General features: G+C 35.1%; 1 protein-coding gene across 3 annotated transcripts in view; it reads right to left on the bottom strand.

Annotated features, from left to right (window-relative positions):
* LOC106875634 (oxysterol-binding protein 1) overlaps positions 1-25977 on the bottom strand; it is a 208765-nt gene that overhangs the window by 132301 nt on the left and 50487 nt on the right. Inside the window, exon 2 of one of the 3 annotated variants that reach the window (XM_089364962.1) lies at positions 22686-22700. The exons of the other annotated variants lie outside the window; for them this stretch is intronic. Coding sequence (XP_089221088.1) covers positions 22686-22700 — 15 coding nt within the window. The remainder of the gene's footprint in view (positions 1-22685; positions 22701-25977) is intronic. 3 annotated transcript variants of the gene reach the window in all.

Raw genomic sequence — 25977 nt, 5'->3', positions numbered from 1 at the left:
CTCCATATACATTTTTTCTATACTTTCATGTAGGAGCTGGTTACAGCTCATGAGATTTTCACAGTCTCAGACTGGTGAGCTGTAAGAAACCAACACAACCTGCATACCTACAGGTCAGTTTCTGTAAATGAATATCATAAACCAGCATAGAAGGGAACCAATGGTCTGATCTAAAGGCAGAGGTGATAAGAAAAGGATGCCATGTCAAATAGCCCTCCTATGTTGTGTCCCATAAGCTGTCCATTCACATGGAGAGAGAGAGAGAGAGAGAGAGAGAAATAATTTGTTGCCTACAGTGATTAAAAAAAAAACCCTGAAATTCTACCACCTTTTGTTACTGTAGCAACTACAGATTCATTACAACAAACTCCGACATTAATTAGGCTACCTAAGTAATGAAAACTACCTAATTCTTTAGCAAAATATCTGTAGAGTTTATGAATGCTTAAACCGGTAACTACTACCTTGTATATAATCACATCTGAAGTTCTGGCAATTGGCCAGAGATCCAAAGCACCTTTTCCATTTCCTCTCTCTCAACAGTGCTCTGAATACAAGTAGCAGTAAAATGAGAAGTACAAGCAAGACAGAACTCTTCAGTCCAACCACAGATAACCATTCGGCACAGGTAGCATGATGAGCAAAATGCAACCAGTCCATGCTGGGACATAAAAACACATGGCAAAGTAAAATACATGATTCACAAAATAAATATAGCCAGTTGTCTGCTGCTGGATGTGCCAGAGATCATGGTTCACAGAGGTGCAATGAGATGTAACACCCATCTGATCCGTTCCAGTATGGAAAACAAACACAAATTGGTTCTGAAGATCTCACACATATCATACTACATTAATCTAGAAATCTAAACACATTTTTTGAAAAAATAAATCTTTTGATATTTTTTTTGAATGACTAATAAGAAATAATATATTCACCACCACTATTCAACCTCCATTTTCCATGCCGGCATGAGCTGAACAATGACAGGAGCCAGCAAGATAGAAGATTGTGCTAAGTTCCAGTGTTTATTATGTCATGGTTTCTATGGCTGGAATCCCTTCCTGATGCCTACCATTTTACAGAGTGTACTGACTGGGTACCTGTTATAAGGTACTGGAACCAGTAACATCAGCAGGTAACTTACAAGATAAGGCACCCTCATCTGAGGGTGTGTAGATTTAAGTGAGGTAGCTTTGAGCCAGGTGATGAAAGGTTAAAGAATAACAGAGGGACAGAAACAGGTGTTTTGCTGTAGAGAAGATACATGCCTACCTCAATTGGAAAAGAGAGAGTAGAGAGAAAGAGTGGGGGGAGATAATGGTGAAAATGTGTCAGGGTGTACCCTCAAGTTAGAGAGAAGTGAATATAAGTGAAGTGGTACAGAGGAATGAACGTGTGTGTGTATATATATATATATATATATATATACTTGGAGCCGGGTGAGTATGTATAATACACATGTGTGTATGTATTATATATGTCTCTCTCCTTCCCCAACACCCTTACAACCTTTACCCAGCTACACTCCTGTTTCCTGTCTCCACTCATTTCTTACTCACCTGATATCTTCTTGAGGGTCCACCCACACACCTCATGACAACTATTCTTATCACAGCTATTTTTATCTCTTTCCTGCTGCACCTCAGTCCCACCCCCACCTCCAACATCTAAAGTATGAATAACCATGCAGCTCTCCTACAGCAAGAACCCACTCCCCCACCCCGTTTCTGCTCTGGTCTCTTCTCTTGTACTTTAACTCGTTTCCTAGCATAAAGCAGCCTCTCTTGGGGTTCATAGTCTTGTGAGCTGCATAATGACCTTTATAGTGCTGGTACCATGAAAAGAAAAGTACACAGAGAAACCACGCCAAAGCAAGCAAACACGCACACACACACACACACGTGGCACACACATATGTCAATGAGCGAACATACTACATTGTTTCAAACATAGAAATCTAAGGAAGTTTTACCACAAAAACAGGAAGTTAAAAAAGTTACAAGAGGAAGTGGTATTTCATAACCAGGATATTTTGTTTTATAGACCTGCATTATAACTATCCTTCCTTTTCTAAGCCTTTTCTGAGGTGTTAGGGTGAGATGAGGGAACTTAGCTACTGTTTCTGGCAGGTCGAGTGAATAATATGTAGAAATTTCACATTTGGCTTATTCTTTTCTGTGCAGATAGTCCCCAAATCACTGTCAAAACACTATTTTAACCACTTTAGCATTAAAACCAGACATCCAGCCCAAACTTGTTTTGTGTTCAAACTTACCAGATCAGGCCTCTCACACCTACTCTGCAAAGTCATTCTAAAAATAAACAATCCCATCATCAAAATCTCGAAGTTACAAGATAATGCTTGATTAATTGAAAACAACGTGAATAAATAAGCATTACATTTGACAGAGAAACCTGAATGCTGAAGGGTTAAAGGTAGTTTAGACATAGCTGAGTACATTTATCTTAAACAAGTTCTTCAACATAATTGTCTAAGGTAAGATGTCATTTTATAGATTAAGTGTTTACAAACATATTGAGGAGGGTTTTGTATAGCGTCATCAGACTGTCAGACATGTATTTCCACATGGTTAAACCTTAAGTTATATATACTGCTACAGCTGTTCATGATCTAGTTACCCTCCATGCATCTGACCCACTTTCTCTGTAAATTCTGTTGTACTATTGTACACTTAAAAAGCATCCAGTCCACACTGTGAAGTGGTTGACATTTGAAAGGGTATCCAGCAGTAAAATCCATGCCAAAACAGACCTCGCCTGTGTTGGTACATGAAAAGCACTCAGTCCACTCTGCAGGGTGGTTAGTGTTAAGAAGGGCATCCAACTGCAAAAACCCAGCCAAAATAAACACAATAGTCTTCTACCTAGCTGGCTCCAGTCAAACCGTCCAACCCATGCCAGCATGGAAGGCGGACATATTAAACGATGACAATTATCACACGCCCACACACACACTGTTGATAGTTCAGTTACTTCAATGAGTCACCTTGTTTGATGATAACAATGAGGTTATCATAGTAGACACATATTTTGCCCACTAATATTGATATAGCCAAGTTTAAAGACTCAGCTATACGCACCTGATGTTCACCAACTTCCAATCACCTCAACAATTGCAATTTTACATCCAATATGAGGTTTTCCATAGCACCTTAAATGAACTTTCAGGATTTATGGTTGCAGCCATTTCCCACTCGTAATGGGTAAATAGTTGTGCGAACAATTTGGATGTATGGAGAAGTATGTACGAGTATCATCATCATGATCACCATCATTATCATCATTTTAACATCCATGTTTCCATGCTTGCATGGGTCAGATGGAATTTGCTGAGGTGAGTTTTGTATCGCCAGATGACCTTCCTGTTGCCAGTCCTCCCCTGTTTCCAAGTGAGCTAATATTTCCCCATGACCAGGAATGCTTTCATGGAAAGTTAGAAATGAAGGACACCACCTGCATGACAGTGATACCTGTTTACACCTATTATGTGATTTTAAAACAAGGAGACATAATCTCAGACAGACAGACAGACAGACAGACAGATACACACACATACACACATGACAGGCTTCTTTTAGTTTCCATCTACCAAATCTACTTATTCATAAGGTTTTGGTCAGCTAGGGGGCTATTATAGAAGACACTTGCTCAAAGTGCCAATAGTGGGACTAAACTTGGAAGTATGCAGTCGGGAAGCAAGCTTATTACACAGCTATGCTGATACCTATTCATGAGTATAACTCATGGCTTTGTATGTTTCTTCAGAATTTCGTTTTCTAGGGAAATACTTTCTAAGAAAACACTTTTTGGCAGAGAAAAATACTTTGTCATTCACTTTTAGTGTTATAGGATAGACAGTGAGAAACAGTAATCATCTGTCTTTATCTTTTATCTTTTAACATTATTCTCTTTTACTCTTTACTCTTTTACTTGTTTCAGTCATTTGACTGTGGCCATGCTGGAGCACCGCCTTTTTTTAGTTGAGCAAATCGACCCCCAGGACTTATTCTTTCTAAGCCTAGTACTTATTCTATTGGTCTCTTTTGCTGAATCGCTAAGTTACGGGGACATAAACACACCAGCATATATACAATGGTCTTCTTTCAGTTTCTGTCTACCAAATCCACACACAAGGCTTTGGTCGGCCCGAGGCTATAGTAGAAGACACTTGCCCAAGGTCCCACGCAGTGGGACTGAACCCGGAACCATGTGGATCGTAAGCATGCTACTTACGCCTATATTATTATTGCAAATTTTATTCTAACTTCACATTTAAACAACCTTCACCATGGAATGAAATTAAAGATGTGAAACAGCAAGGGAGAGAATGAGGTGAAAGAATGAGACGATAGAGGATGGAAGCAAAAAGCTGGAAACGAGACCGTTTAAGACACAATCAAGAACAAAGAAAGCTCAGCATAATAGAACATGAACAAGTAGGATGTCTACAGTAACAAAGAGAAAGTCAGTAGATGCCAAAATAATGAGCTAATTGCTATGATACAACTTTGAGAGACAGAAATGCAATGAAGCAACATGAACTAACAATAGCAAGCAGAATACTGGGGATAAAACTTCGAAAAAGAGTACCAAGTATGCTGAGAAAATCTGAATTAAGAATAGAGATTTAATTTGAGAAATGCTCCAAGACATCATCAGAGAAGATCTGGTGGGTGTTTCACTCATTTATCTTAAAAGTTCTTCAACATTATAAAACAGTGTTATGAAGATATAGCAATTGGTGCATCGAAACAGAAATACGGACATTAATAAAACATAATATTTCCATGTTCCCACAAGTTATTATAATAATATATTGTCTCCATAGGGCGGCAAACTAGCAGAATCGTTAGCACACCGGGTGAAATGTAAGCGGTATTTTGTTTGCTGTTATGTTCTGAGTTCAAATTCCGCTGAAGTCAACTATGCCTTTCATCCTTTCGGGGTCGATTAAATAAGTACCAGTTTCGCACTGGGGTTGATGTAATCGACTTAATCCCTTTGTCTGTCCCTTCTATGTTTAGCCTCCATTGGGCAATAAAGAAATAAATATATTGTCTCCAAGAGAAATTTAGTACTATAGGGAATCAATACTAAGCAAAACATTACTGCATATATAGGGAGCCTGGTGCAGCCTGCTGGCTTGCCAGACCTCAGTCAAACCATCCAACCCATGCCAGCATGGAAAACGGATGTTAAACGATGATGATGATGATGACATACAAGTTCATATGTGTTTGTTTGTATGTATGCGTGTACGTGTAGTTACTAAGAAAGGCTGCTGAGCTGTAGATCATGACATGAGATCATGACATGATCCTCTAATTTATTCAAGAGGGCAATATCTCTTAGTAAGAACTGCCTCAGGCCATGACACTTATCCAGCATTTGGCAGCATGGAAGAAACCATAAATTTTGATGACAAATATATATGGACATGCGTGCGTGCATCTGTGTGTATTTGTTTCTGAGTTTGCTTATACATACTAACTAAAAACTAGTTTTTCTCATATTGCATCCATAAGTATTACACACACATTTATTAATTTTATTTCCATTCTTTTCCAATCTAGCACAGGTTAGATGAATGTATTAAGGTATGTTTTTTTTTTTACAAGTAGATGCATTTCCTGTCACTAACCCTTACTTGTTTTTCAACTAAGTGATCTCTTATTCCAACATTTTTGAAGACACAAAGCCAGCAAACAATTTCTTGACATGGGAAATAACAACATCACCATTTACTACTTAGCAATTTTCAGAGATGCACAAATGTAAACAAACACAGTTACACATACATATACATACACACACACACACACACATTTACACACACTCATACACTTAATATATACAATGGGTTTCTTTCAATTTCCTTCCACCAAATTCACTCACAAGACTTTGGTCAGCACATGACTTTAGGAGAAGACACTTGCCCAAAGTGCCACACAGTGGAACAGAACCTGAAACCGTACAGCTGGGAAACAAACTCATTAACCACACAGCCATATATAATATATATATATACACACACACATTTTGATTTGTGAATACTTTGAACAATCTTCCAAATTGGTCAGTAAGTAAAACCTGGGTTTGAGGAGCCTAAGTTGTAAACAGTTGAGGAAACTAGTTGTCCTGCAGATCCTGCAGATGTCAACAAGTTTAATGAAAAAATAAAACATCTATGGTGATCTAATGAGACTCTAGTCGGATTATAAGTTCACATTTATAACAGATTTATTATTGGGCCACTTGGTTATGTAACTAACTACCTCACTACCGATCTTAGGAAACTGGTCTTCACAAAACCAGGATACTGGTTAATGTAACTAATTACATCACGTCCAACCTTAAGAAACTCGACTTCACAAAACTAGAAAGAACATCAAAACAACCACATCTAATTAGAGTGCTATAAGTCATTAATAGAACTGTAAATATATTCATAAGTTCAGCCTGCGCTAAGTACACATACATGCGTAGACATGTAAACATCTATACAAACATAAATCAAAACACAAATTACCATACACATACACAAATGTAAACATGTTTATACATAATTCAAAACACAGATTCACATGCTCTCTCTCTCTTTCACATACATTCACACATGCAATGACATGTATGCACACACGTGCCAGTACATACTTACATGGCTTCCTACTTTATGCCTATTATGTAAATTTTAGTGAGAACTTTGTTTCTAGTTTAGTGACTAATTTTCTTTTCTACTGGTGAGAAATTTGAAAAAGAAAACCAGAATAAACGCAACATCCATGCACACATACAGACACACAGGTATGCATGCAGAGATACACACACACACATGTCCAGAAATACATACATAAACAAATACATAGTACATACTGTGAATAGACCAACACTTCAGCGAGTAGAGTTGCTAGAACCCCAATAGGATGAAAACAATTACCAAAAGAATAAACGTAGCCAGCTTAGAGTTAATGATTATTGAGAAATTCCAGAAGAGTAGGCTAGCCTTGGTTGGCAACCAATCTAAGAAAAGGACAACTCTGGGTTCGTTAGCCTTGTTAGGTCATCCATTAAAAAGGGTATTCCAATGTAACACCTATGATATATAGATCTTGCTGCCAATGTCTCAGATTACTAGATCATGGTAGATGAACCCCCAGGTTAATATATCCAGTACATATTTTCTTCCAAAATCTGGCAGCTACTAATGGTGTTAGCCTTTGAGTCTGCAAGTATCATACACTAAGTCTCCATCTTGTTAAAAAAAAAAACCAAGACAAATATACCCTGACATGTATTGCTTTCCTTGGTCATTGTTACCAATGCAAATGTTGACATTCATTCACAATTTGCATTGTTCCAGATCATAACATCCCAAAGTGTGTATACATACAGCTAGAGAATGCCTGCAAAATTCAAATTTCCAGTTAAACTTCACTGAATTCACACTCATTGCAGAATGTAATTACTGCTTTGGCATCTGTGGAGACTGACATGCTTGTCATCCAAGTGGAATAGGGCATATATTTGCAAGATGGCCAACTAGCACATAGACAAAGCTACCTTTATACCTGCTGCAGTAGAAAGAACACTGAAGATTCTAGAAATAAAAACTCTCCCCAAGCATACATTATATCAATGCAATGTAGTTGTCACTTGTCTCATGAAAGGGACACATTTAACCATCGGTCCTTCAAAACTATTCAATCTTTAGTTAGCCACTACTGATATTGGTTAGAATTTCTAATGATACAGTGTGGGTTTTGTTCTAAGTGGCAGGGCTAATGTACCTCTTGCTGTGCTGGGAGCCAATATCTGTGTCAGTTTGCTTGGATCCTTCTAAAAGCAATCTTAGAAGTCTATGTGCCAACTTTAGGTGGTGATAATAGTGTGAATGATTATTTCTACAGATCTCCTGGAAGCTGCTAACAAGACTTTCAATAAAGATCTAATCATTGCAGGAAAGTGAAATATAAAGATGATACCAGTAACAGAAACATTTTTGGTAGATTTGGTAGTTAATGATTGTAGCACATGTGAGAATGTTTAGTAAATTTTGTTGCATCCATTTAGTGAACCATTTAGAACATTCTGTCATATGGCAGCAGAACAAATATTTCCTTATTTGCTCTCATTGTGCCAGCTGTATACTTGACAATCGGTTTTATCATAAGGCTGAAACATGTAGTGTGATTGTCTCAGATATGATCATCAAAATTTCACATAAATCTAAGAGCCACCAAACCATCCAAAAGATCATCAAAGTAATGATATGCCAAGCTAAAATATAACAATGTGGTCCTCCAACTCTCGGGGATAAGTGACTACATGCATATAAAAAGTTACTACATGTGTATACATCCATACATATATCATGGACTCTGCTATCATTAAACAGATGGGAGTTTCACATTTTCTTGCCAAACAACCACAAAGATGATTTGTTTATAGTGATCAAATATGTTTGTGTTGCACGTAAACTCATTTGTTCCAGGCGCATAAGTGTGCCATACATCAGATGTTGAAATGATTGAAGAGCAACATGAAATGAAGTGTCTTGCTCAAGAACACAATGCATTGTCCAGTCTAGGAATCAAAATCACAATCTCATAATCATGAGTGTAACACCCTAACCACTAGACCATGTGCATTCACACACACACTTGTTACATATATAAAACAAAGTTACAGACCTTCTCTCTCATGAAAGTCTCTGTAAAATATGTCTTTATATTTGTAATGTTTGGAATGTCAAGAACAATATGCCATCATAAACATGAATGGCAGCTTCTCAAAGGTCCTTGCTACAAACTGTTGTAAACAAGTGAGCAAAACCAGAGATACACTAAGCACTGACAGATTCTAACATTCCAGTTGTACAATTCTTATAGCAGAAAATTGTATTGCCATCTAAATTAAGGTCTTCAATAGTATAAGTGTCTCCCAAAATGATTGGAAATGGTCTCCAAAGTTTCTTCTGAGACTTTGGAAAAAGGTATGTTCCTGCATTACTCCCTAACATTCCACATCAACCATCAGTGAAAGCTACAACCAAACCTGAGAAACCTCCACTAATTCAACGATCAACCAAATACATAGACTGGGAAACAAAATCACTGCACCTAGGGACATGTGTGTGTGTATGCATGCAAGTTTTGTATGTGTCCATACATGTTCATGTGTATTTGTGCATGTGGATGAGTATGAACATGTGTGTGTGTGTGTGTTTGTGTGTGTGTGTGTGTGTGTGTGTGTGTGTGTGTGTGTGTGTGTGCTTGTATGCATTTGTACGAATAGGTGATTGTATTTTTTCTTAATTTGTGTTGTACATTTTGCATATGTAAGTTCATGTGCATGTGTGTGTGTGTGAGAGAGAGAGAGAGAGAGAGAGAGAGAGAGAATTTAAAGATAAAATTACTGTGCAATTACCTCAACCTAATTTACTCTACTCAGATAAAATAATGTTTTATACTTAAATGCATTGTTGTTTCAGCACATGAATGAGATTATTAAAATCTACTTAACAATAATAAAAAAAGAAATCAGGGAAAAATAAATTTATTCCAATTTTTACAAGCCTTAATTTTAAACCTTTAGTTGCTATGTTTCTATCGAAACACACTGCCTTTGTTTTATTTGATTTTGAAAATAATAAAGAATTTAGCAAAATAATAATAATTAAGCAGATGTTTGAAACAAATTAACATGAAATTTGAATGGACGGTTTTAATTTAGACCACTTTAAATGTGACAGTTTCAGTTTGGATGCTGACCAAAAGGTTTAACCCATTCGCATTTAAATCAGCCATATTTGGCCCAACTATTGTACCTGTTTTATGTTCAAAATGGCTAGATCCAGCCTCTCACACCCACCTTCCAATGTTAGTCACATAATTGAAATCTCAATGCTACGAGATTATGCAGGATAAATTGAAAACAATGAATAAATAAGCATTACATTGGACAGAGTAAGCTGAACGCTAAAAGATTAAACTGTTGCATTTGAAGTGTTTAGTTACTCTTTATAATAGAGAGCTTACAGATCATGATAAGGATTATGCAAATTGTACTATTAAGATTATAAAATGATAAACTGTAGAGTATTGAAAATATCACAGGAATTGTTAATCTGCAATATCAAATACTAAATAATGATTTAACCCTTTAAAATTCAGATTACTTTGTCAATGCAATGCTGATTTATTCACATTGTTTTGAATTAATCATGCATTATCTTGTAGCTTCAAGATTTCGATGATGTAATTGCATATTCTTTGAATGACATTATAGTACTGGAGCAAGAGACTAGTTCTGACTGGTTTCAACATGAAACAAATGGAATATTTAGGTTGGGTATGGCCAGTTTAAATGCTAAAGGGTTAAAACAGATGTCACAAGCTTGAATATTCTGGTAGTTATTGAGAAAGAGATTGGGCTGCTATATTTATGACTTCTGCAGTATGTAAATATAACAGAACCATGTAAAATGTGCTACAGGTTCAATAGGATACACTTTGCAAATTCTAAAACATTTGCCAACACTTCCAATCAGGCAGTTTGCCAGTGTGTATATTCTGTTGAGATCAAAGGTTTGTATTTCGACAAGTATCTACTTAGAGAATGTTGCAAATGGGCAAGTTCCTTGCTTCTGCATAACTTTTCTTGTCTTAGCTCACTGCAGAAAATACATCCTGTTTTACAAATTATTGACGGGGCAGTAGATCTTTTAAACAAGGGGAGGTCCTACAGGGGTATTTTGGTCACTTTTTCATACATTTTTAAAATTAGGGTATCCATTTCATCTCAGGATATTATGGAATGTTAACACGATTTGTCTTCTTTCTATCTCACTACATTTATTTTAAATATGATGTAGCTTAGTTTCATTGAAAGTTCCCAAGGACAATTTGAGGTGGATGAATAAACTGAGTCTCAAGGAAATAGACTATGTTTTGCTAACTATTTTTGGCTGAAAAACAGTGATTTCATTGGTGGTTTCACATAGAAACCAATGTCTACATCAGCTGCCTGCTCAACCAAACGACTTGAAAATATTGCTTGCTTTTCTGCACATAAAAAAAAAAAAAATCTGTACTATTTTAGCCTTATTCCACACTGTATACACCAACTGTTCTCCATAACTGAATAACTTCTGTTTTGACAGTTGCATGTGTACAAAGGTTACAGGATAACCAACAGAATTTCTCAGGCTTCCTCATGAGGTAATTACAAAGATTAAGGCTTGTTATAACTGAAATACTCAGTAAACTAATTATTTTTATTTGCATTGTTAGATATATTTCCTTACTTTTCTGGTCATAAATTTCTGGAGTTATTACATTTATTTTTTTGATTTTTAAGCCTTTAGCTTTTAAACTGGCCATACTCAGCTCAAACATTCTACCAGTTTTATGTTCAAACTGACCAGGTCTGGCCTTTCATACCTACCTACAATGTCATTCTAAAAATAACCAATCATATCACTGAAATCTCAAAACTATGAGATAATGCATGATTAATTCAAAACAATGTGAATAAATTTTATGGTTGACACAGTAATCTGAATGCTAAAGGGTTAAAGTAAAAATTGTAATAGTGTTCACACTTATAGCATTTACATATCATCATCATTATCATTTAACATTTGTTTTACATACTAGCATGGGTTGGTTGGCTAGGCAGAAGACTGCACCAGGCTTCATTCACTGCCTGTTTTGGCATGCTTTTTACAGATGGATGCTCTTCCTAACAACAACCACCTAACAGAGTAGAGTTACTGCTATTTTACGAGACACAAAAATTGGTGAGTGAAAAAAAAAAAAAAAGATTGAAGTAAATTTTTTTACTGATCTAGAATTCAAGTTTCAATGTAAGATAATGATGAAATCAGAATAACTTCAACCAAATTAAAAACATTCACATCCAAAAGCAACAAGAAAAAAAAAAATGTTTTGTATTGAATATAGGAGAATATCTCTGATACAAGTTCATGGATTAGAAAATGTTTCACATCACTGTTTAAGTTGAATGGTTCAGCAAACAAGATAACGGTAAAATAAAAAGGTTTCAAATTTCTATTTTTACACATTAATCTATCGAAATGAGAGATTACTGAAACAGCCTCACGTAGGTTTTGGCAAGATCGTACAGGAATGCAGTAGTGATGTGATATCAATTAGTTGAATTAGTACAGCTAGATCTAGCTTGGTCACCATTTCTATGACTATTATTTCTTTCACACTCAGATAACCACACCAAAAATTGTCACAGTTGATTCCTTTTGGTGATCATAAATACATACAGCTTGAATTGATTAGTGTTGCATATTAGTGTGTGTGTGTGTGTGTGTGTGTGTATGTGTGTGTGTGTGTGTGTGTGTATATATATATATATATATATATAATATGGTGCAGGAGTGGCTGTGTGGTAAGTAGCTTGCTTACCAACCACATGGTTCCGGGTTCAGTCCCACTGCGTGGCACCTTGGGCAAGTGTCTTCTACTATAGCCTCGGGCTGACCAAAGCCTTCTGAGTGGATTTGGTACACGGAAACTAAAAGAAGCCCTTCGTATGTATGTATATATATATGTGTGTGTGTGTGTGTGTGTGTGTATGTGTGTTAGTAAAGCCTGCATGAAGTATTGGCTGGTACACATTTTTTTTTTAAACCAAAACAATGCAAGTTATAAGAAATAATACAAGTCAATGGTTTTTCTCCAAAGGTTTCTTGAAGAAGGGGCCCTAACCCTGAAATACTGAAATACAAGTTAAAACTACAAACCATCAATTTGATTTATTTCTTATAATTTGCATTACACTGGTTCCTATCAAATTGCTCAACTCAAGCCAATATGGAAAAACGGACCTTAAATGATGATGATCACACACACACACACACATGCAAATATATATATCTGCATCTAATGACTGAAGCAAGTAAAAGAAAGAAAGAAAGAAAGAAAAAAAAGAAATAAATACATATATATTACAATATCTTGAAGCTGACAATTTACCATGGGGATTCATAATTTTTAAACTACATTCAGATTCAAAGTAGCTATTAATTTTCAGCAATCACTCTCTCTATTAATTATGAGCCCTTTAGAAGATCAAGACAGCTGTAGGGGAAGAGGGACAAGTTCAGAGTTTTATCTTAAGTTTGATTTAACATTACAGGTAGTCACTTCAAGTAACAGATTAACACCTCACTCATTAATTCAATTTCGGTAAAATTGCCAAAAGTGAGTGCAGAACAAAAACTTTTCTCTTTTTAAATCTAAAGTGTTAATTAATGGATAAATCTTTATGTTTTTACAATTAAAAGTTGTAGTAATTTATCCCTCTAACTCCAACATCTGCTTCTAATCTGTTTCTTAATATTTTTTTATTTATTTATTTCCAGTTTTTCACATGGCTTAAAATGAACCTTTATAAACGTAGATGATGCTAAATTTTTCCCTTTTTTTCTTCCAAATCAAAATATTTCCAATTATTAATTATTAACAACAGAAGCAGTATTAATATGAAAAAGTAATCTTTATATTCAACTTTATGAAATCATGAGATCTTGGAGTTCTGGCACCCATGACAGATGATTCTTGTCTGCCATGATCTATGTGTGTACTTTTATGCACCAAGCACCTATATGAGAGGATCTCTCAAGGCTAATAACACAGCACTGGGTGTTCTAATGAGAGGTCCATGTTAAGTTGGGCATAAGGATTTCCAATTACAACTGATGATCAACTTTCATATTTTTTTTAGATAAGTTTACCTGATTAAATCATTCAAAGTCTCTTTGTACCATATCCTGTCTACTCCCTTTTGCTCCCTTATTCAAGCACTGAAATCTCTCTCATTCCAATTATACCCTATTGTAGATCAATCTCAAATCCCCAAATCAGCAAATCACACCCAATTAAATCACTGTAAGTACTTGATTACTATGAAGCACTCAATTTCCATTCAATGCTAAATATAATACAGCACACATTGCAAAACAGTTTACAAGGTAAATTAATCTTTACTGAAAATGTATGGCTCAGTGGTTAGAGTGTTGGGTTCACAATCATAAGATTGTAAGTTCAATTCCTGGACTGGGTAGCATATGTTTTTAAGCAAGGCAATTCATTTCATGTTGTTTCAGTCTATTCAGATGTATACGAGTACCAACCTAGTTTTGACACAACTCTCTCTCTCTCTCTCCCCTCCATTTGGTACATCTTCAATGTTGTACTGGGTTAAGGGTGGGAGGGCTGAGAGAGTGTTTGTGCGTGCTTGCAATACATAGATATCAAAAACAATTGGGAAGTGCTTGGTACATGCTGCCAAGCTGTACTTACTCGTGAGTGACAACTGAAACATCTAGATTTATATGTCTACCAGATCAAGACTGACCTGGGGATAAACGACAACATTGCACACATAAAAGTAATCATTAAGGCATCACAAACTCTTCTGCCTGTTTATTGCAAACTCTTTAAAATTCTAAATAAAATCATACGTAATTATTCTTGCCTTACATTCAGCCAATTACCAAAAGTAGCAGCAAATAATCTTGCTTTTCTCTTTCACATTCAGTTCCCTTAAATATATTATTAAATTATAAATTAAAATTCTTCTCTTTCGAATTCTACATAGTCTATTTGATTAATAAAAAAAGAAAGAAAAAAAAAAGTAGTGAGAATAATTAAGCTATATAAATAAATCATTTTTTTAATCATAATTTTAGCAGAAATTAAATTAAATAGTAAGAATAAATTAAAATACAAAAGTTACAAATTAGTTTCATGTATAGAAGTAAAACAAAAAAAAAAAAAAAGAAAAGAGAGAGAGAGAGAAAAGGTTTAATAATGTTAATAATACTAGTTATTTGCAGATATTTCTTGGACATTTAAAATAGCTTACAAATTAAGCATTTTGAGGTGGTACAACTATGGTAAAAAAAAAAAAAATAATGAATCCTCAGGATTTAATATAGGTGTAGATTAATTAAGTATAATTGAAATATTCTGAGTTAAGAGGAGGAGAAGACCCAAAATAGTGTGCAAGAAATGGCCACATTATATTACTGTATAAATATAGGCTTGGTTTTCCTGTATCCATTATTAAAATTCTCAAACTACACCCCAGACTTAAGGACCAGAATTTATATGCTCTCTGTGTGAAGCTTTACTGAAATCTGAGACCAAAGAGAATCTGCCACCCCATTAATCGGGGAGTGGGGGAGACACACAGACACACACACACACAAAGAGAGAGAATGAAGTAATATGCAGCAATGAACTAACAGCCAATTGATGCTTGTGTGATATTAGCAGTTTCCATTTCCAAGAAGAAATTCTCTTCACGCATGAGAATAAAATAACAAGGTTGATGATTGAAACTTTAGAAAATAACAACATATCATGGGTGGAATGGAAGACAAGAGGAAAATCTATTCCTAAACAGGTTTTATTCAGAGACAAGCTTACACAATGGTAAACATACTGCTTTGATAATAAATACAAAATGCAGTGAGATAATGTATATTATTAGTATTAGCAGAGCAGTGGGGAAAAACTATAGTTGTAAAATAGTGTCAGACAGAACTGTGTAGTAATGAGAATAAAAGTTATTTTCTATAATGTAGCCCCAGAAATGAAATAGAGATAATGGGTTAGATATGGGAACTGTGCTATGTTTGTGATATGACTTACGTATGTCCTGGGCCTACATGGATTATATTACCAAACGGCAGCAATTGCAATTCTTTGTTCCTGTTTTCTCAATTTATTTGCTAAGCCTAAAGTAGATTGTTCATTAGCTCCAAACCAAGACTAATTATTTTATTAAAATCAATAATTAATATGACCTGTGCACACCCACATGTACACATACTTTCATTACCACCAACTGCTACATATGGACCAAAAATGTTTTGTTGGTTTTTCTTTATTTTGTGTGTATGCATCATTATCATCATCTTCATTTAATGTCTGTAGTCCATGCTGGCATGGGTTGGACAGTTTAACTGGAGTTGGCCAGCTGAAGGGATAGATGCCTGGGCTCCATGTTTATTTTGGCAAGATTTTTACAGCTGGGTGTCTATATGTATCAATGTGTATATGCACATACACACACACACAATTTAAATAAAACTGCTACTTAATATTTCTAAACCTGGTGAAAATATTAAAACAATTCTTTTTCAAATAAATATATCTTCTTACTGGTTTGCATTTGAAGCATTTGCGAACAATCTGAAGTTAGAATTTTTTATCATTAAAAACTATAAAAATAAACAACAAAGTCATAGTAAGTTTGCTTCGCAACCACAAGGTCCTAGGTTCAGTCCTACTGCATGGCACCTTGCGCAAATATCTTCTACTTTAGACTCAGGCTGACCAAAGCCTTGCCAGTGGATTTGGTTAGATAGAAACTGAAAGAAGCCTGTTGTATGTGTGTGTGTGTGTGTGTGTGTTTCTCATATCTTCATGTCTGTGTTTGTCCATCACCACTGCTTGACAACTGGTGTTGATGTGTTTACATCCCCATAACTTAGTAGTTTAGCAAAAGAGACCAACAGAATAAGCACCAGACTTTTAAAAAAATAAATATTGGGGTTGATTCATTTGACTATAATTCTTCAAAGTGGTGCCTCAGAATGGCTGGAGTCTAATGACCGAAACAAGTAAAAAAAAAATTTATTCAAGGGACAATCTACGTGGTCAATATCACTATGGAATGATATGACCTTGGATACTCCCTGAAGAATACCCCAAGGCTATACTGTTCCTTTCAGCCATTTCCAATTACTGCCATACTAGGTTCCCAACTTTTGGTAGTTTAGCTATTATGATACAACACTATTGTATTATTTTAACGCACACACACACACACACACACACACACACACACACACACACACACAAGAACTGGTTAAATCAGCTACATGGTATCAATCCTTGCAATTTTCACCTTGTGCTTACTTAAAAGAAAAATGTTTCCACACATTAACAAATGAATCGCTTTTGAATTATGCAATATAAATGTTACCCAAGTTATATTATAAAGGCACAAAATGCTATATTTCTATATATTTATTTATTTAAATTTAAACATGCCTCAAATCAAACTAAAAAGTTACATAGATAACTGAAATATTAGGAAAAAACCATTTTCCCCCCACTAGACTAGTAAAGCCTGAAAGATTTACCAAGTAGTACAACCCACCCAACACAATATTTTCAAGATCATGTTTCTAACAAAATCATGTTCATCCTGGCAGAGTAACGTACCACTAGTCCCTCTTAAAGATGACAGATGACTTGTACACTGACTTCGTTTTAAGTGGCAATGAGTTGCACACCACCACCCTCACTCTCAAATTAGTAACCATCTTCAATCCTGTGGCAAAATCAGGTCAAGACAACTGTAGAAGGAGACAGACGCAGTGGATGACCAAGGTGTTCTACTTGCCTCTCTACACTCCACAATGTATTAGAGTAATTTATTTAGTAATCTAGTTAAATTTAATATTAATTAGACTAAGCTAGTGTTCAGACCATAGTAGACCATTCTTACATGATATAAAAGGCCTAATTTTAATATTATTCAAGAGGCCACAGCTGTAAAAGATGCATCTCACAATGCTGTACAAGGAATTTCTGTCTCTCATAAGCTTTGGTAGATCCTCAATTTCAAATTAAAATTCAAACACACAACAGCAACTGAAATATGAACTCTTTAAATGAGACAGTTTGGCATCATAGAATGAGAAGTTGTGGTCTCAAAGTGTGTTTGGTACCAATAAGTTAATCTGGTATATATTTTTTGTTTGCAAAGTGACTTTCAGCTGTCTGTGCAGGTTACTAAACATTACTTGATTAGTGTTATATAGTTGTTTTTAGTAACACCTGATGATGTCCTGACCTTTATATGACCAACAAATAATTAAGTTGTCTACAATCAATAAATCATTAAACCCCAGAAGCATTTTCTAATAAATGAAGACGGGAATGTTCTAAGACATGAACAGAAAATAACAAGCAATTACTCATTGAAAAGAAATATGTGAAATAGCCTCACAGCAATTTTAAACATTATTTTCCATTTACTTGCTTTATTTCAAGTTTTCAATTTTAATTTGAAGGCACAGGGTTAAGGTTAATGGTTAACTTTAGAATGGATCTATTTTCCAGCCAGTTAGATTTTAGTTGCTTCGTCTAAATACATAGAACAATGTAAGACTGTTTGAAATTATGAGATATACACTAAGAGACTACTTCTAGATTTAATCTTCTAGTAAAACAAGAGTCTTTGAATAAATAATATTGGTTACATAGATCAGCGGTTCTTAAACTGACAGATATTGGTACCTCACCAAAATATTAGTGAAATTTTTTGGTCCTTCCCTCCTTCTTCTTTAATGAGAAGACATCTGGTTTGTGTCTACATCATTTTTAGTCAAGAAGTTTAAAAATCTTAAAAACCCTTGCAATTTTATTACACATAGCAATTTGTCCAGCCACTTTTCAATCCTCAAAAAGCTCCTACACCCTATGAAAACCTCTTGGGTAAGGTGACAAACAGATTAAAAGTTTTTAGATAAATCCTAATAGGAATGTATGTGAAACTACAAACAATACAAAACAGGAAAGCTAGCTCAATCAAAGAAGGTAAAAATATCTTGCTAAACCATTAACCCTTTTATTACCATATTTCTTCCTTTGTTTCAATTAATTTTGAAATTAATGAAGAATTTAATGAAATAAGCTCGTCACTATTAAGGTGATGTTTGGAACACAACATAAAAATTTAATGAGGAATCTTAATGTAGATCACTTTAAGACAGGGAAGTCTGTATTATAGAATCAGAGGTGGTCCTAGGTAGGTTGGTATCAAAAGGCTTAAGATCAATTAGAGCTCTTAATCTTAATTTCGGGATTAGTTGATACAGCTAACACCTCTCACCTACTGATTTTTGATATTTCTATCATAACATTTCTATATATTAACTCTTATGCCTGTAAAGCAGAATTAACAGTCTCAGCTACAATTAGGGTAGATAAAGAGAAAATTATTGGAGTGTATTCGCATGAAAGGTGGTACAAGCAAAAGCAAAGACTCAGTTTTTGGTATCGTAGCAGTAGAATTAAAGGTAACTAACTTAATCTCAGGAATAGATCAGTATGACAGCCCCTTAAAAAAAAAAAGCATGGCTGCGTGGTACCTTGGACAAGTGTCTTCTACAATAGCCTTGGACTGAGCAAAGCCTTGTAAATGGATTTGGTAAATGGAAACTGAAAGAAGCCTGTCATGTATAAATCTATACTATATATATAAAACAGAGATGTGTGTGTAATCGCTTTTCATGTGAAATCTACTTCACCAAATGCTTCCATACTTGTGATGCGTGAATAATTTGATCTTTGATAAATCTTAGGCTCTTCATTTGATTTTTTTAATTAAAAATAAATAATATTGCTTTATATTTAAGATTCACTTTTTTAAAAAGGTTCCTCAATGTCAACTTCCGGTATTGACGTAACAACGGCAAAAAACCTTCACTCTCTATTTTGTGTGTTCGTGTGTATGAGAGAGAGAGAGAGAGTAAATACTACATACATACCGCTCTCTCACTCTGTCTCACACACATACACATGCACACACACACACACACCCCTTGACTCACTCACACTCTGTCTCTTACAAACACACATACATAAATGTATACAAGCATATTTACAAAGACACACGGGTGTATGCGCGCACGTGCGTGTTTGTAAGAGACAGAGTGTGAGTGAGTCAAGGGCTGTGTTGTCATATGCATACATCCAAAGATGTATGTATATTTATGCATGTACGTATACATGACAACAAACCTCTCTCTCTCACTCTCACACTGTCTCTTACAAACACACACATACATAAATGTATATAAACATATTTACAAAGACACACGTGTGTATGCGCGCGCGTGCTCTGGTATTGACGTAACAACGGCAAAAAAGCTTCACTCTCTATTTTGTGTGTGACTGTGTGTGTTCGTGTGTATGAGAGAGAGAGAGAGTAAATACTACATATACACCGCTCTCTCACTCTGTCTCACATACATACACATGCACACCCCTTGACTCACTCACACTCTGTCTCTTACAAACACACACATACATAAATGTATACAAACATATTTACAAAGACACACGTGTGTATGTGCGCGTGGGGGGTTCCACAATTGTCATTTATTTCAATTACTCTTGTGAGGATATTCACGTAAATCATTTTTTTCATTTAATCCCCATTTTAATTTTCGTAAAAGTTTCCAAGTACCAATGAGGCTTTTTGGCACATCTTCAATTTTCCCCATTCATGAGAGGCGCCCAGCCATCATTCATCTGAGAGTCCATCTACAGAATGTCCTCTCAAATTTCTATACAGCATATTTTGCCTTTTTTTCTTCAAGTATATAAGCAATAATTTCATTCCCGAGCAACGCCAGGTGCCTCTGCTAGTATATATATATATATATATATATACATATGTGTGTGTGTGTATATATATATATATATATATATATATATATATATATATATATATAGTTGTGAGTGTCTTTGTCTGTGTTTGTCATCCCACCATCACCTGACAATTAATGTTGGTGCATTTACATCCCCGTAGCTTAGCAGTTCAGCAAAAGAGCCTGATAGAATAAGTACTAGGCTTATGAAGAATAAGTCCTGGTGTTGATTTCTTCAACTAAAACCCTTTAAGGCAGTGATCCAGCATGGCTGCAGTCAAATGACTGAAACATGTAAAAGAAATAATGATAGATGTAATGTTGAGCATGACATAACAGAGCAACCAGAAAAGTTTGTCAATCTCAAATCTAACATGGTTAGGTGGTGTTTAATTCTTGGTTAATTCCTGATGCAAAGGTCTTCCAGTTATGTGACAATCTTTTTATTTTTATTTTTTAGACATGACATTGTTCAACATGTCTTTTTCTTAAGATGACAGGTTTTGGTGAGAGAATTCAGCAGCTATTTCTAGCAGATTGGGCAGCTACATAAAACCTATCATTGGTAGTAATTTGTGTAGTCATGTACATTGTTGCCAACAACAAAGAGCTTCTTTTTAATATTACATTAAGTGTTATTTTATCATTGTAATAATTTATGAGACAGGGAGGAAGAGTCCATAAACAGCATCACATAAGTGAACTTCATTAGAGCTAAGTAGACTTGCTGATCAATAACTATAAAGAATACAAAAAGTGAAGCTACCTTACAGGGTTTAGAGACCAAGTTGGATAATAAATAGAAGTGTCAGTTACAATCTGAAAAGACTTCTTTTTCTGTTTGGCAGAAACTAAGAAGATAAAGAGAAATAAATACTTGAATTCATACAGTTGCATAGTAACAGAGGTCAATGAATTTTATATTCTAGCTTACTTTTAATCTAATTTAATATACTGGCCTTCTTTATTACTAATTAACTTTATTGCACTGGTATATATTTAAGACATAGAGAGAAAACAACAATGCGACATAAACTTTATGCCAAAAGACAAAATAGACTTTCCAGTTATTACAGTGTTTGGTGGTGAAGTGGTTAAGTTACTTGAGTGTAAGCAAAAATCATAAGATCAAATCCTACCCATTGTAAAATTTTTCAAGCAGTCAAGAATGCTGATAGGTAAGAGAAAGAACGGTCAGCTAGCCTTAACAAATGATATCCATCTGCCATGTGCTTTCACACAAAAGGATCAAGTTGTAGAATAATGTATTGTACATTAATCCTTTAGCATTCAGAATACTCAGTCAAATGTAATGCTTATCTTTCTACATTGTTTTCTCATAGCTTTGGGATTTTGATATGATTGTATACTTTTTAAAATGACATTGTAGTGTAGGTGTAAGAGACTGGATCTTGACAGTTTGAACCCAAAACATGTAGAATATTTGGCCAATTTGAATGCTAAATGGTTAACACAAAAAAAAAAATATATATATATATAAATTACAAAAACCAGAACAACAAAATGTTGTTGAATATAATTTGAATTGTAATCCTATTTACACAGTTCCCATAAGCAAACAATGAAATTAAAATGTCCAAAGAGATAAAAGTTGTTATTAGTATGCTTTGAACAAAAGGAAAATGTTATCATGGCTAAAGAGTGGTTTATTATTTAGTTGTCATTTTCAAAAATCAAAGCTTTATTCATTCAAGAAATTGAGAGAGAATAGCTAAAAATGCCTTGAAAGAAATTACAATCAAACACATAATTTTGCTAATTATGATTTTTATTTTATTGCACTTCTTTCTAAAATCACAATTTGCTCATTCTTCAAGCCTTTCAAAAATGGAGGAAGGGTGGTTGAAAAAAAAAAAAAAAAAATCAATTATCAATGAACAATTATTCTAATAATTTATTAAATAATCTTGATAACAAAGTGCACTACAAAAGTTCAACAAAGAAAACTGATCCCAAAGTGGATATGCTGAGTTAGAGGGGTATCACACAATGTTTTTAACGAAAACGACATGACGAAAGTGGAATAGAATCAAGCAATGAGATAATATACACTTTATTAAAGATAACACGCTTAACTGATAGCATCTGCTAGAATGACATACTAGGTTAGTAGAGGAGAGAGAAAGAGAGAAAGAGTAAAACTTACTGCTTGCTATTTTTGCTGCAAGTAAAACCAAGCAACTAATTAGAAAACATTCAGATTCAGATTTATAATAAAAAATTTGTCCTGTCAAAATTTTAACACATATTTTTGTTAAAGTATATTGTAACAATTTGGTGAACCTTGGTAAAACTATTGCAATAGTGTCCCTATCTTGTGTAGGTGGAAATATTTCCAGATGACTCTTGGTAGATATTGAAAAGATGAAAAAAAAAAAAAAAAAGAAAAGAAAATTTGATGTATCTAATATAATGGTTAGGTAAATGTTTCAATTTAAAGAATAATTCCAGAAATACTTATATAGAATATGGATGTGAGGATTCTAACAGTAATTTTTTAGAATTTAGTATTAAATAAGATATTATGGACCAAGATACATGACATACCCAATCAAACCATCGTTATATATACTTATATATAAGGCAGTCTGATGATGACCTAACTGGCTGAACAGCTGAAACTTTGAAGTCACTATCAATAATATTCTTGTACTCTACAAAAGTATAGAGTAACTCATCAGATTAATGTAAAATTGTTTTTATTATAACATAAAATGAAGCATTAATTAATTAATATTTTTATATGTATGTATATGTAAATGTCAACCACTGAAAGTGAGTGCTCAACACTGCATTGATGGATATAATTTCTTTATTTGTGAATTAAGGCTACCATTGGTTTCATGTTAAGAAAAGTAGAAAAATATCCTTGTGTCTTAACAATTTTTCAAGCTGATAAATTATATATACACACACACACATACACACAGAAAGAGAGAGAGACAATAAATGTGTGTTTCACTAAGTTTGTATAACTTGGAGAGAAGATAAAGGGATCATGGGATCTCATCACAGCATATAAACTTATTCAAAACCATGAAATTCACTGTCATTTTTGCCAATGCAGATTAAGGCCAGTTCATTTGGACTCTTTCACATGGCACACATACACACACACAAACACACAAGTTCTAGTTGACAGCTTTTGTTACTAAGGAGATGTAATTAGTAAGGGAGGAGGTTACTTCAAAAGTATAGTGGCCAGAATAAGGAGAAAGATTGGCATAGCAGTATCACTATAAGGTACTACAAAAGCAAAGGAGATGCCTTAGAGAGAAGCAATTATAGAGGAATCAAATTACTGGATCAGATTATGAAAGTCAAGAAAGAGTCATAGCTCAATTGGCCCATGATAGGGTAGAAGTAGATGAAATGCAGCTAGGTTTCCTGTCCAGTAAAGGTACCACGGATGCAATCTTCCTAGTGAAGCAACTGCAACAGAAATACTTGGCTAATAGTAAATCATTATTCCAGGCTCTTGTTGATTTGGAGGTGTTTGACAGGATACCACATACAGTAATCTGGTCATTAATGAAGCTGGATGTTGGCATATGGCTTGTGAGAGCTGTACAAGCCATGTACAAAAATGCAATAAGTGAAAGTCAACAACTTCTATGGTGAATTTAGCAAAATGGTTGCAGTCCATCAAAGTTCAGTTTTGAGTCTCCTCCCATTCATAATAGTCCTACAGGCCATCACAGAACAGTTTAAGACCAATTATCTATGGGAACTCCAATGTGCTAATGATCTAGTTCTCATAGCAAAATCTATAGAAGAATTAGAAATGAAATTTCGGGCATGGAAACAAAGCCTAGAATAGAGAGGTCTTAAAATACATTTAGTAAAGACAAAGGTTTTAAAATGTAGGAAAGGAGACAGGAAGCTAGTACATTGTGAAACAGCTTTATTCAATATGTAGAAAAGGGGAAGTTATAAATTTGATACACTGTACCCATGTAAGCTATGGACAAAAGAGATGTAACAGAATCTCAGGCAGACTAGCAGAGAACATAAGCTTCATATACGATAGACACACTGGAGCAGTACATACTATGAACACACCAGAAATAGACTTCCTTGAATGCCTGGATGGCTCACTAAAATTAGTTGATAGCTTTTGTTACTAAGGAGATGTAATTAGTAAGGGAGGAAGTTACTCCAAAAGTATAGTAAGGACAGGTCGGAGAAAGATCAGCGAGAAACTACTGCTGCTAGCAACAAATGTGAAAGGTAGATTGTAATAATGCATGTGTTAGAACTGCAATGCTGCATGGTTCTGAGACATGAGTTTTGAACACAAAGGACATTAGAAGTCTTGGGAAAAAAAACCAAGCAAGCCTGCTCTGTTGGATGTGCAATGTGAGTGTGCATGAAAGACATAGTATAGAAGTGATGTATGAAAAAATGGGCATAAGAAGTGTCACATGTAGTGTGCAGGAAAGAAGATTGTGCTGGTATGGACAATGTATGGATAAGGACAGTTGCATAAAGATGTGCCAATCACTTAATGTGGTTAGAGCTTATGGAATAGTGAAGCTAAGGGAGTCGAGGGATGAAATGGTGAACACTAACATCAGGACCCAGAACCTCACAGTAGATTTGACAAAGGACTAGGATGACTGGAAATACTTGGTTCAAGAAGACCTGTCCACCTCAGCGAAACCAATTTTTAGAAGCAATGTCTATATATATATATATATACATAGACATAAGGGCACCTTGTAGAATCTTCTTGTCATATCACGCCACTTCCACCCATTATCTCTCTCACTGTAGCTCTCCCTTGATACCACTGTTTTCCTTGCAAATGTTGTCTCCACTCACATGTTACATTGATCATCCTCTGCCCTCTCCACTGAACCATCAAGTTATCTCCTCATGCACTACGCCTGTTTCTTTCTTCAACTGTATCACCTTTACTTACTGCTCTTCCCCACCCCAACTCTCCAACTTTTGGATTATTGGTTATCCCCTGCTCCCCACATCCACCTTTCAACCTTTCCCAATCTTTACAGTTGTTGCCTATCTCTCCTCCCCAATCTCTTGCTTCTGCACATCCCAACCTATCTACACTCCTAGTTCCTGTATCCCCACCCATTTTTACTTACCACATACCTAGAGAGACCATCTACACACCTCATCACCACTATTTATATTTATCTCTCTGCAGCCCCTACTGATCATTCTCATCCCCTTTTCTACATGGAGTAGCTATGTAAATCTTCTAGAGAACCCCTGCTCTTCCTCTTCACCCTGCCTCATATTTTGACCTCTTGCCCCTAGCATAAAGCAGAACTCTACCTATTCTTGTGCACCAAATACACTCTGTAAAGTGGTTGGTGTTAGGACAAGCATTCAGCTGTGGAAACTATGGTAAAACAACACCGGATGCAATGCAGTTTTAGGACCTGTCAGATCCTTTCAAACTATCTATCCAA

The sequence above is a fragment of the Octopus bimaculoides genome, chromosome Z (assembly GCF_046866305.1).
Source record: "Octopus bimaculoides isolate indiv1 chromosome Z, ASM4686630v1, whole genome shotgun sequence".
Taxonomy (NCBI): domain Eukaryota; kingdom Metazoa; phylum Mollusca; class Cephalopoda; order Octopoda; family Octopodidae; genus Octopus; species Octopus bimaculoides.
The sequence above is the reverse complement of the archived record's forward strand: the minus strand, read 5'-3'. Positions and strand labels throughout refer to the sequence as shown.